The sequence below is a fragment of the Macaca mulatta genome, chromosome 7, assembly GCF_049350105.2.
Source record: "Macaca mulatta isolate MMU2019108-1 chromosome 7, T2T-MMU8v2.0, whole genome shotgun sequence".
Lineage (NCBI taxonomy): Eukaryota > Metazoa > Chordata > Mammalia > Primates > Cercopithecidae > Macaca > Macaca mulatta.
Genome location: NC_133412.1, coordinates 20,769,892 through 20,783,308, shown reverse-complemented (window position 1 = coordinate 20,783,308; position 13,417 = coordinate 20,769,892). Strand labels below are relative to the sequence as shown.

Here is a 13,417-nt window from a genome sequence, read left to right as displayed (position 1 = left end):
GCAGTCTTCTCCCCAGGGGCTAACATCCACAGCAAACATGCAGGCTGGAGGACTTTCCCAAGTCAATCAACAAAAAATATTACAAAAGTGAGGGAGAGACCTTGTCAGGTGTGATGGAATTATCAAGGGCCATTATCTCGACATGGTGCCTGAGACCTTATTTTCCAGAGCTCACAAACTGGCGGCCTACAAACTGCTGCTGATTTGGCAATTTAAAAAAACGATGGTTTGAAGTAGATATGCTCTCCATTGATTCTAACACCCACCACTCCGTGTCTCGTATCTGCAGCTCCACTTATGAATGTGATCAGTCTAGTCCCTGGAGGGGTTGACAACTTTTGATTTACATATTGTTAAAAACTACTTGGGTGGCTATCTTGCTCCCATTAATTCTTTTTTTTTTTTTACGAGATGGAGTCTCACTACGCTGCCTAGGATGGATTTGAAATCCTCGGTTTAAGGGATCCTCCTGCCTCAGGCTCTGGAGTAGCTGGGATTTCAGGCATGTGCCACCACACCTTGCTAATTCTGTCCTGCTAGTTTCTTCCCTTACAAGTAAGGTGGGTCGTTATTTACCTGTGAGACACTCAGAAATACTCACTTTTCCAGGACAGCTGGGGTGAAGAGAATATGTAGTGGCCACTGTACTTTGTAGGAAAGACCTAGGGCTGCCCAGCCAGATGCAGGGGCTTCCCGGGGAGAAGTTTCCCGAGAAGGCCCTTCTCTTGCCTGAGTAGCATCTGCTGTGATAAAGAAAAGAAAAGAAAAAAAGAAAAGATAACAACTTGGTTAATCTAGAACCAGAGATTCAACAAGTGAATAACATTAATGAAACTAGAGCTCACAGGAGTTCAAGACCAGCCTGGGCAATACAGTGAAACCCTGTCTCTACTAAAAATACAAAAATTAGCTGGGCGTGGTGGCTGTAGTCCCAGCTACTCAGGGGGCTGAGGCATGAGAATTATTTGAACCTGGAAGGCAGAGGTTGTAGTGAGCCAAGATTGTGCCACAGAACTCCAGCCTGGGCAACAGAATGAGACTCCGTCTCCAAAAGAAAAGAAACAGAGCTCACTGGAGTCTGCGATGTTAGAAGCTTACAGCGGACACAAAGAAGAGGGCAAGGACACTTTTACGTGAGGTTCTCTTGGGAGGTCTTCTAGAGATTCTTTCCTCAGCCTTAAAATCTGGGGGCTGGGCCGGGCGCGGTGGCTCAAGCCTGTAATCCCAGCACTTTGGGAGGCCGAGACGGGCGGATCACGACGTCAGGAGTTCAAGACCATCCTGGCTAACACGGTGAAACCCCGTCTCTACTAAAAAATACAAAAAACTAGCCGGGCGAGGTGGTGGGCGCCTGTAGTCCCAGCTACTCGGGAGGCTGAGGCAGGAGAATGGCGTAAAAACCCGGGAGGCGGAGCTTGCAATGAGCTGAGATCCGGCCACTGCACTCCAGCCTGGGCAACACAGCAAGACTCCGTCTCAAAAAAAAAAAAAAAAAAAAAAAATCTGGGGGCTGGAAATAAACAGGGACCATTCCAGCAGCATGACAAAAAAAAACCCAACCCCCCAAAAACATGGCCTGGGCATCGCGCTTAGCCTCTATGGACTTCTGGACTTTCCTTTTCTTCTCTATAGAATTATAGTACTGCATTACCTGATTTCTAAGATCCAAAATCATATGGTTTCTATGGTGGGGGATGGAAGCAGAGATGGGAAAATGGATGACCAGCAGGAACTCTAAGGTGACAGGGAGGAACAGCAAACCTTTGTGCTCCTTTCCGTGATACTCAATTGTCAAGTGCAACAGAGGGAGAAGGTTGTCATCATCTAGCAAAACCTTGTGTGCTGACTGTTGAAAGGCCACATTCACATCTGCAAGAAAGAACACGGGGGCTGACAAGGATGCTTGGCTCCGTAACAAACCCAGACTCCTCCAGCTTTCCACTTCTCCCCCAACATGCCCAGTGCTAACAGCAGGGCACAGTGGACATCTGTTGCATTTGTCTAACATCCATCCATTCTTCTCTTCTTGCTGACAAACTGCCTCCTGATTTTCCTTGGAGAATCATCCCTATTCAGTACAGTTCACATATTTCCAGTGGGTTAGTGCTAGACAACACCCGATTCTAGGGGTAGCTGGGTGATGTAGGCATGATCAAATAGAACGTAATACTCTACTCTGTTATGCTATATTGTTTAGGGATATTAACATGACCAAGCCAGGCCAATCCAGAGGCTCTATTCAGACTCTAAAAGAATCCAGCTCTTTTTTCAAGATAAACAGGGGCTTAGTAGGATGTAAACTTGGCTAGAGACTATCTGCTACCATACAGAGCAGGCCTGTCTGAGAAGAAAGAGGTGAAAGATGGAAAGAGACCAAGTCCTAAAGGTGCCACCCGCGTCACTGGATCAAACTTTGCCGAAAACCATCATACGTCTGAGCTTTACAGTTATGAGAATCGATACATTATTTCTTTCCTTTTGCTTTGCTTAAGTGAGTTTGAATTGGATTTTCTGATATTTGCAACCACAAGTACTTATATTTGTACTATGTAAGTACAGTGGACATCTATGGTTTTACTGAGTTAGAAAAATGATCAGCCTGTGTGTATGTATTTTCTCACATTTCTTTTTTTGGATCTTTACTCAACTCTATTCATGCAGTATGAATGGAAATGGCCATCAGTTGGTCAAGGGGTGGACACTTCACTGAACTAGGCATAGCCTAATGTCTGACCTCTTTGATACATGTGATGTGGGCTGGGCCAATCAAAACCTAGAGAATTCCCTAGAATTCTCTAACTTGCAACAAGAGGGACGAGGCTCACTTCCTTCAGTAGAGGACACTGTGAGGCATATTCCTGGGAGCTGCTCATGATCATGTTTCCAGAAGGTCATCAAAGAGCTCACAAGAGACACAGACAAGATATGGTGAATGAGCAAATGAGTGCGAGAGAGAGAGAATGAATCCAAGTTGTCCCACTGGGGTTTTAGATACAATAACAAATCCATTTCCCTTTCTCAACTAGGCTAGTTTGGGTGAGTTTCCGTCATTCACACCAAAAGAATTCTACTATAACACTACAAGCAGCACTAAGTCCCAATATGACCCATAAAGGATATATGGCTGTAATCCAATGAGAAAAAACACCTGGTGTGAAGGCCTGCTCCAGCTCTTCCAGGAAGGGTCATAGGCCAAGACACTGTTCCCAATGACCCCAGCGTGAAGCCTACCTGCAAGGGCCTTCCATCTCTGGAAGCCACTGCTCTGTAACTGACCAGGCTGCTCTTATGTGGAGGAGGCCTTAAAAGGGTCAGCAGCAGCCAAGAAATACCCTACGATGTCAATCAGTTGATCATTCTCAGGGTCACAGACAATTACCATGCTCAGTTACTGCAGTGGGCGGTGTTTTTAACATGTGTTGAGCTGTGTCAATGAAGGCCTGAAACAGTTCTCCACGTCCCAGAAGGTAAAAGTCTTTAATGATCTGAGGAAAGAATTTCAATTTACAATTCAGTAAAGCAAGGCAGGAGCTCTTCACTGTCCTGAGGAATTACACGTATACAGTAATTTCTAATTTCATCAATTTGAGCCCAAGCTACAAAAGATACAGGCATTTGGCATTTCAAAGAGGCATTCTTAGTTCCACATAGCAGGATGACTGGTGTGTATTTGGCATTATTTATTCAATAGCAACATAATTATATATATTTATGTACCAGAAAAAAGTATACTCCCAAATCTTTGTATTATAGTAGATTTTTGGCATTAGGTATAGTTTGCTCACTTGGATAAGAACAAGTGAGTCGACTCTGGAAGTCTGGGTATAGGCAACCAGTGCTCTCAGGAAATGTCAGAGAATGCAAGTCACTGCCTACCAGCATCACTGTAAGAATCACAACGACAGTTAAGCCATTACCTTCAGCTGACCCAGTAAATCGGATTCTTCTACCATCAACTTCCAGAGATGCTATGAAAACAACCAACAAAACAGGGACAAATTTCATTACAGTGAGAAGTCCTGCAAAGAATGGTTCCATACAAATCCAGCAATGTATTAAAAGAAGACTATACCTTGCCCCACACAGAAAAATTCACTCAAAAGGATCAATGTATTATTCCGTTCTCCCACTGCTGTAAAGAATACCTTAGACTGGGTCATTATAAAGAAAAGAGGTTTAGTTGCTCACAGCTCTGCAGGCTGTACAGGAAACATAGTGGCTTCTGCTTGGCTTCTAGGGAGGCCTCAGGAAACTTACAGTCATGGCAGAAGGCAAAGGCATCTCACATGGCAGGAGTGGGAGCAAGAGAGAGCAAGGGGGAGGTGCTGCACACATTTAAACAACCAGATCTCACGAGAACTTACTATCGTGAGGACAGTACCAAGGGGAATGGTGCTAAACCATTCATGAGAAACAGCCTCATGATCCGATCATCTCCCACCATGCCCCACCCCGCCCTGCCTCCAACACTGGGGATTACAACTCAAGAAATTTTGGTGGGGACACAGATCCAAGCATATCAATCATAGACCTGGGTATAAAAATGAAAACTATAAAATTTCTGGAAGAAAACAGAAGAGAAAATCTTTATATCCTTGAGTTAGGCAGAGTTCTTAGATATAATACCAAAAACATGATCCATAAAAGAAAAAAAAAAGGTAAACTGGATTTCATCAAAATTAACAACTTCTGGGACAAGTCATAAACTGTGAGAAAATAGGCCGGGCACGGTGGCTCATGCCTGTAATCCCAGCACTTAGGGAGGCCGAGGCGGGTGGATCACAAGGTTAGGAGTCTGAGACCATCCTGGCTAACACGGTGAAACCCCATCTCTACTAAAAGTACAAAAATTAGCCAGGCGAGGTGGCAGGCACCTGTAGTCCCAGCTACTTGGGAAGCAGAAGCAGAAGAATCACTTGAACATGGGAGGCAGAGCTTGCAGTGAGCTGAGACCATGCCACTGCACTCCAGCCTGGGCAACAGGGTAAGACTCCATCTCAAAAAAAAAAATTTTGAGAAAATATTTGTAGGTCACATATCTCTTAAAGAACTTAAATTCAGAATACATGAAGGACTCTCAAAATTCAACAACAAGAAAACAAAAACCCAATACAAAATGGGCAAAGAGGCACATGAAAAAATGTTCAACCTCACTAGTCATTACAGGCATGCAAATGAAAAAGACAACGGGAAATCTCAGCACTTTGGGAGGCCGAGGCGGGCGGATCACGAGGTCAGGAGATCGAGACCAGCCTGGCTAACATGGTGAAACCCCGTCTCTACTAAAAACACAAAAAATTGGCTAGATGTGGTGGCGGGCGCCTGTAGTCCCAGCTGCTCGGGAGGCTGAGGCAGGAGAATTGCCTGAACCCGGGAGGCAGAGGTTGCAGTGAGACGAGATTGCGCCACTGCACTCCAGCCTGGGCAACAGAGTGAGACTTTGTCTCAAAAAAAAAAAAAAAGAGTATTTTATATATATATATCATAGGTGATACAGAGGACATATGTATAATAAAAGGAAAAGCACAACATTTATTATAAATATGCGCATGCTTCACAGGTATCCTCAAAATGTACAATTAGAACATACATAGAAGTCTACACTCGACACAGAATATACATTCTCCAGGCACATGTAGGACAGCTAAAAACAAAAACCAGACCCTGTATTAGTCCATAAAGAAACCTGCAATAGATTCCAAAGAAACAATATTATACAGACCATGCTCTCAAACTATAATGCAATAAAATTAAAACAATAAATTCCTTGGTTAAAAAATCATAAACAAAATTAATTAGAATTATATAGACTATAATGAAAACACTACATGCCAAAAACTTGTGAGACACAGTAAAAACAATATGCAAAGTTTTATATATATTTCTCAGAAAACACAGGTTAAAAATAAAGGAGTCAAGCTTTCAAACTGGTTAAGAGTAACTAAAAAAAAAACACGAAGGAAGAAAATAATAAAGAAAAAGGCAGATATCAATGAAACAGAGAATTCAAACAAAATATACATATATATGTGTGTGTATATATCTCTTATTTCATTTTATTTTTATTTTATTTTATTTTGAGATGGAGTCTCACTCTACTGCCCAGGCTGGAATGCAGTGGCGCCATCTCAGCTCGCTGCAACCTCTGCCTCTCAGGTTCAAGCAATTCTCCTGCTTCAGCCTCCCGAGTAGCTGGGACTAGAGGCGCGCACCACCGCACCCGGCTAATTTTTGTAGTTTATTTTAGTAGGGACAGGGTTTTGCCACATTGGCCAGGCTGGTCTCAAACTCCTGACCTCAAGTGATCTGCCTGCTTCGGCCTCCCAAAGTGCTGGAATTACAGGCGTTAGCCACTGCACCTGACCCCAAAATATACATTTAAAAAATAAAATTAAAAAAAGAAAAAGCCTGGCGGGCACAGTGGCACACGCCTATAGGCCCAGTTACTCGGGGGGCTGGGGCAGAAGCTTCACTTGAGTCTAGGAATTCTAGGCGTAGTGTGCTACACCTATTAGGTGTCCACAATAAATTCGGCATCAATACCGTGACCACTTGGGAGTGGGGGACCACCAGGTTGCCTAAGGATGGGTGAACTGGCCCAGGTCAGAAATGAAACAGGTCAAAACTGTAGTGCTGGGGCGTGGTGGCTCAGACCTATAATCCCAGCACTTTGGGAGACTGAGGTGGGATGAATGCTTGAAGCCAAGACTTCTAGACCAGCCTGGGCAACACACTGAGACTCCGTCTCTACAAAAAGTTTAAAAGTTAGCAGGGCATGGTGATTTGCACCTGTAGTCCTAGCTACTCAGGAGGCTGAGGCAGGAGGATTGCTTTACCCTAAGAGTTCAAGATTACAGTGAGCTATGATCACAACACTGCACTCCAGCCTGGGAGACAGAACAAGACCCTGTCTCTGGGAAAAAAAAGAGAATGAAAGGCCAGGTGCTGTGGCTCATGCGTCTAATCCCTGCACTTTGGAAGGCTGAGGCAGAAGGGAGGATCGCCTGAGCCCAGGAATTGGAGGCTGCAGTGAGCTAGGATTACACCACTGTACTCTAGCCTGGGCAACAGAGTAAGAAGAGTAAGACTGTATCACCAAAAAAAAAAAAAAAAAAAAATTAACCAGGCATGGTGGCACGCTCCTCTAGTCCCAGCTACTTGGGAGGCTGAGACGGGAAATCCACTGAGCCTGGAGGTTGAGCTGCAGTGACTCATGATTGCACCACTGCTCTCCAGCTTGGGTGACACAGCGAGACGCTGTCTCTAAAAATTTTTTTTTAATTAAAGAAAAAGCCAGGCCCAGTGGCTCACGCCTGTAATCCCAGCACTTTGAGACGCCGAGGTGGGTGGATCACTTGAGGTCAGGAGTTCGAGACCAGCCTGGCCAACATGGTGAAACCCCATCTGTACTAAAAATACAAAAATTAGCTGGATGTTGTGGCACACGCTTGTAATCCCAGCTACTCAGGAGCTGAGGTGGGAGAATCCCTTGAACCTGGGAGGTGGAGGCTGAAGTGAGCTAAGATTGCGTCAATGCACTCCAGCCTGGGCCACAGTGAGACTCTGTCTCAAAAAAAAAAAAAAAAAAGAAAGAAAGAAAGGATAAAAACAAAAGCTTGTTCTTTGAAAAGACTAATAAGACTAAACAATAAAAAGAAATTCTAAATAAATAAAACATAAATGACTACAGATTTTTACAAATTAAATCTATATGAAATAGGTAAATTCCTAGAAAATACCAAAATTAATACAAGAAATAACTGGTTTATGTCAACAGGTTTTAAATACACTGAACTAGTTAAGTTTTCCCTCCTAAAAATATCTAGCTTAGATTATTTTTCAGGTAAATTCAAACTTTCAGTAAGAATTCCTATCTTATATAAACTGTTCTTAAAAAATAGAAAAAGAACAAAACCCAACTAGCCCATTTTATGAGGACCGTAGAGTCTTTATTCCAAATCCACATAAGCAAAATACAGGGAAAGAAGGGTATAGTCTTATTTCATTGGTGACACGGTGTGGCTGTGTCCCCACCCAAACCTCATCTTGAATTGTAGGTTCCATAATTCCCACGTGTCGTGGGAGGAACCCGGTGGGAGGTGATTGAATCATGGGGGTGGTGTTTCTCATGCTGTTCTTCTGAGAGGGAATAAATCACTCTTATAAAGGGGTGATTTATTTTATAATAAATTACATTTTTATATTTTTTATAGTATTTTATAAAGGGGAGTCCCCCTACACAAGCTCTCTTGCCTGCTGCCATGTAAGACCTGACTATGCTCCTCATTCGTCTTCAGCCATGACTGTGAGGCCTCCCCATCTATGTGGAACTGTGAGTTCATTAAACCACTTTCCTTTACAAATTCCCCAATCTTGGGTATGTCTTTATTAGCAGCACGAGAACAGACTAATACAACTAGTGATTACAGATGTAAAACATCACAATCAAGTAGTGTTTATCTCAGGAAGAACCAGCATCTCCAAATCTAACCAGAAATTTATCATATAAATAGACTAAAAGAGAAAAATAGCCCAGAGCAAGAAACTGAACCTTAATTGATACAGAAAGAGCACTTGATAAAATTCAACATCTACTTATGATAAAAACCTCTGGACTGGGTATGGTGGCTCACAGAAGGACCACCTGAGCCGAGGAGTTCAAGACCAGCCTGGGCAACACAGCAAGACCCCATCTCAAAAAGTAATCATAAAAATAGAAGGAAAGTTCTCTCATTTGCAGATGGTATGGTCATCTGCTTAGAACAACTGATATAATCAGACTATTAGAACCAAAAAGAGTTCAACGAGTTGCAAGGTATAAGATTAACCTACAAAAAGTAATACCACCATTTCTCTATGTAAGCAGTAAAAGCTAACAAAAGACATAATTAAAATAAAAACTATTAAGTACTTCAGAATTTTTAAAACCTTTTTAAGTACTAAAATACATACAGAAAAGTACAAGTCATAAGTTCACAGCTTGAAGATTTTTACAAATTGAACACCTGTATTACCAGCACCCAGATCAAGAAATGGAACCAACTGAGTGTTCTAGCATCCTAGAGGCCCCGCTCATGCCCCTCCCACTGACTCAAAGGCAAATACAGTCCTGACTTCTAGCGCCAGGTTCACTTCGCCTGTGTTTGAACTTGACAGAAATAGATTCACATAGTACACACACTTTAAAGGAAAAATTTTTTACAGGAGAGAAAGAATTCCAAAAGGGATAAATATAACACATATTTACAAAACACTCCCCCCTTTTCCTTCAGGGCACACCATTTCTTTTCATTGCTGTAGGCTGTTATTGTTGCAATGATGCTTTCCAAAGTCTATTAGCTACAATTCTAAGAAACTCCAAAGAGCCTGTGCTTCAGTTTGCTTATCATTTTTACAAATTGGAACATAATTTCTAGCAAACTTTCACAAGAAAAAAACAATTTTTCCTATTGTTTATAATTCACTCAGTACAATTTTACTTTTCTCCATTAATTATATTTTCCAAAGATTTGTAATAAAAATGATAAGACAACAGAAATATACAATTTTCAAAAATGAAAGGAACTGATATCAACCCCTCTAGACTAGAACCTGCCTTGGCCTATAGACGGGGGTGAGGCAACGTCTTAAAATTTTGAAAAGACAGGAACATGGGTCATTTAGATATTTACTTGCCCAGAAAGAATCAAATCAAACAATACTTCACAGCCATTTTAAGACTGAACATTCTGTGTCTACAACACAGTTCTATCTGTGATGACCAGGAGTTTTTGAGACAGTGACTAGAAAGGGAAACCATATTTATAATAGATTATTATGCTTCCAACCCATGGAGAGTTGATGCTCTTAGCAGTTCCAGACACTGAGCGAAGTGCACTGCTTTTTAGTTCTATTTTCAGAATCCCCTGTAGAGGTTTGTCTTTGGTGGATGGACTGGCTTGCTTAAATAGAAGTTCCTACTGGGCGTGGTAGCTCACACCTGTAGTCTCAGCACTTTAGGAGGCCAAGGCAGAAGGATCGCTCGAGCCCAAAAGTTCAAGACTAGCCTGGCCAACATGGCGAAACCCCCATCTCTATTAAAATACAAAAAAGTTTGCCAAGCATGCTGGTGCAGGCCTGCAGTCCCAGCTACTCAGGAGGCTGAGGCACATGAATTGCTTCAACCTGGGAGGCGGAGGTTGTAGTGAGCCATGATCACTCCACTGCACTCCAGCCTGGGCGACAAAGCAAGACCCTGTCTCGAAAACAAAACAAAACAAAAGTACTGACCCTCTACTGACCTACGAATCAGAAGGTCTGGAAGTAAGGACTTGGTGCAAGTGCAGGTTTTAAAATTTCCTCACGCGGGCCAGGCGTGGTGGCTCACGCCTGTAATCCCAGAACTTTGGGAGGCTGAGGTGGGAGGATCACTTGAGCTCACAAGTTTCAGACCAGCCTGGCCAACATGGTGAAACCCCATCTCTACTAAAAATACAAAAATTAGTAGGGCGTGGTGATATGTGCCTGTAATCTCAGCTACTTGGGGGGCTAAGGCAGGAGAATTGCTTGAACCTGGGAGGTGGAGGTTTCAGTGAGCCGAGATCACGCCATTGCACTCCAGCCTGGGCAACAGAACAAGACTCCATAAAAAAAATAAAAATAAAAACTAAAATTTTCTCATGCGATCCTATGCTTAGCCAATGTTGAAACCCATGAATATAGTTAACAACGCAGTTGACTAAATGTCTCATTTCATGTTATCACACATCCATGAGACAAATGTTAATATAAGCCACAGAACATATATGCTCCTTTGAAAACTTACTGGTCACAATTTAAGTCGGTGGCAGCAGCACAATTCAAAATGAGGAAGACTGCGCTCCAGGAGTCGGAGGCCTGGCACTGACTTCACTATGGCAACTCACTGTGCCACACCAGACAAGCCAGACAAGTCAGTGTGCTGAGTGTTTGCTCCATTTATAAGAATGAGAAAATGATATTTGTTCTGCTTTCCTCATAAGATGATTGTGTATTTAAATGAAAGTACAAGTTATAAGCCATACTAAACTACAAGAAAGACACTAAATTTAGTCAGAATTAGTTGATTCCTAGGAGTTATTGCAAACGATAGAGACAGATCCAAAATGCGATTTTCAAAATTTAAACCAAGACCTCCCCTTTATTCAACTAACTAACCAACTAAAAACCACCTGTTTTTTAGTTAGATAGGAAAATGGGAAGGCAGTTCTGCCTCTGTTAATGAAAACTGAGGCTTTTCTTTTTCTGCTTCCTGCCTTCAACTCTCTGCAACAGCTCTTTCCAAGCTCAGTTCTTACCACATCAAGAAAAAAACAAAAGTCAAGTAACTCAATTTTTTTCTTTCTTTTTTTTTTTTTTTTTTTTGAGACAGAGTCTTGCTCTGTTGCACAGGCTGGAGTGCAATGGCGTGATCTCAGCTGACAGCAACCTCTGCCTCCCAGGTTCAAGCGATTCTCCTGCCTCAGCCTCCTAAGTAGCTGGGATTACAGGCGCTTGCCACCACACCCGACTAATTTTTGTATTTTTAGTAGAGACGGGGTTTCACCATGTTGGCCAGGCTGGTCTTGAACTCCTGACCTCAGGTGATCCACTTGCCTTGGCCTCCCAAAGTGTTGAGACTACAGGCATGAGCCACCGTGCCTGACCAAGTAACTCAATTTCTAGGGAACTAGTCTAATTTTTTTCTAAAAAAAGAAAAAAATATATATATATTATATATATACACACACATATATGACGAAACACAAACCTCAGCCACAGTGCTGCGAATGCGATCCACCACCTGTTCAAAGTCCACCAAGCTGAAGAGCGGCTGCTGCTTGAGACGGTGCAGCTCTGCAGCAAAAGTGTCTTCCTGGTTTTTCAAAATGGATCCTGCAAAATAGGAAGGCACCATCAAAGGAGGACAGAGAATACCCAGGACAGTCAGGGTTTTCTAGGGAGGGCTAATCTCGGTGGGGCAGCAACTTCACCTGCTTCTCAGACAAATGTCATGATTCTGCTACAATCTCAGGATAGGAATATTATCGACCACTCAGCTCTGACCAGGCATGCTGGGGGGCCACACAGTGTTAAGGAAGAAGAGCTTTTGAGGGTGCGGTACATTGGACAAGGAGATTTCTACCTTTTCTAGTCAGGTTCACATTTTGATTCTCAAACATCTGGACAGATTCTCCAACAAATAGGATTTTTTCAGCAACCCTCACTGGAATGTAGGATGGCAAAATCTCCACTCGTAGGGAAAACTGCTTCAGAGATGGTGCCAGCATGTTCTCTTCCTCAATCAGGCGCTAGTCAAGGAAAGAGTACACATCAAGATGAAGTATGAAGCAAGAAAAGGAAAACAAGAAAATATCTAGTAACTCTCCCAACCCATGATTTAAAGTAAAGATGCAGGGACTTCAAATCTGGTGTTGCACAGTTCTCGAACCACCCGTTTTGGAGAGACGTATTTCATCTTCAGGCAGCAGAGTGGCATGGTGGAAGTAAGAGTGGCTTTTTAAATACTGGGACTTGGGCCTTCACTCTGCCTTTACTACTGAGTAAACACTTGCACAGTTGACCAGCTTCCTTACTTATATAATGAAAGAGGTGGTCTTTTTTGTTTTCCAGGTCTTCTCTCTCTGTCTGCTCTGCTGGTCCTCCTCAGGGCACTGTCCCAGACTGTCTTTTCCTCTCAGCCTACACTTCTTATACAATCACATCATCTTCTGTGACTGATCAGTGGAACAGATAGTTCTAATTTTTAGGTCACAGACTTCTCTGCAATCATAAAAGCTATGGACCTTCCAGACAAATGTACAGAAATATCACATTTCATGAACCTTCTGAAGCCACCCAAGGGCCCCAGATTAAAAATCTCCAAGCTCCATGCTGATGATTCCATAGGTAGATTTGGAGCAAGCTGGAGTGCTCTCATGAGCCCCAGGTTCAGCCCACTGAACATTTCCCACAAGTTCCTCAAACTCAACATGCCCGCCATTAGACCCATCTTCTTCCCCGCATACCAGCAGTATACACCCCTATCATGACTACTTGCCCAGTTGCTGAAGGCAGAAACCTGGGTATCATCAATGACTCTTCCCTCTTGACTCATTTCCAAGCACTCACTAGGCCTATCGATTCCACCTTCTAAACATCTCTCACACCTCTTTACTCTTTTTTCATATTCAATGTTAGTATCTTTGGTTTAGGGGACTATTATTTTCACCTAAGTCTCCCCAACACTCTCTTAACTGGTCGACTGGCCTCTAATCTTGATTTTTAAAAAAATGATTCCCCATACAGCATCCAGAGTGATTTATCATGAAGTCTGGCTGTGGTACCCACTTGCTTAAAATTCAATAGCCCCCAACTCTTTTCAGGTTCAAGTACAAATTCATTTCTACTGTTTACATGC

The 13,417-nt window shown here is 42.7% G+C and overlaps 1 protein-coding gene across 4 annotated transcripts in view; it reads right to left on the bottom strand.

The window, feature by feature from the left end:
• The window catches only part of TUBGCP4 (tubulin gamma complex component 4), a 35,224-nt gene that overhangs the window by 8,501 nt on the left and 13,306 nt on the right, over positions 1-13,417 (bottom strand). For 2 of the 4 annotated variants that reach the window (XM_015142065.3, XM_015142067.3), the window contains exons 8-13: positions 12,143-12,308; positions 11,768-11,892; positions 3,918-3,968; positions 3,380-3,485; positions 1,762-1,869; positions 602-743 (exon numbers count right to left, since the gene is read on the bottom strand). In XM_015142065.3, coding sequence (XP_014997551.1) covers positions 602-743; positions 1,762-1,869; positions 3,380-3,485; positions 3,918-3,968; positions 11,768-11,892; positions 12,143-12,308 — 698 coding nt within the window. The remainder of the gene's footprint in view (positions 1-601; positions 744-1,761; positions 1,870-3,379; positions 3,486-3,917; positions 3,969-11,767; positions 11,893-12,142; positions 12,309-13,417) is intronic. The other 2 variants (XM_015142066.3, XM_077939206.1) reach the window with 1 other exon arrangement.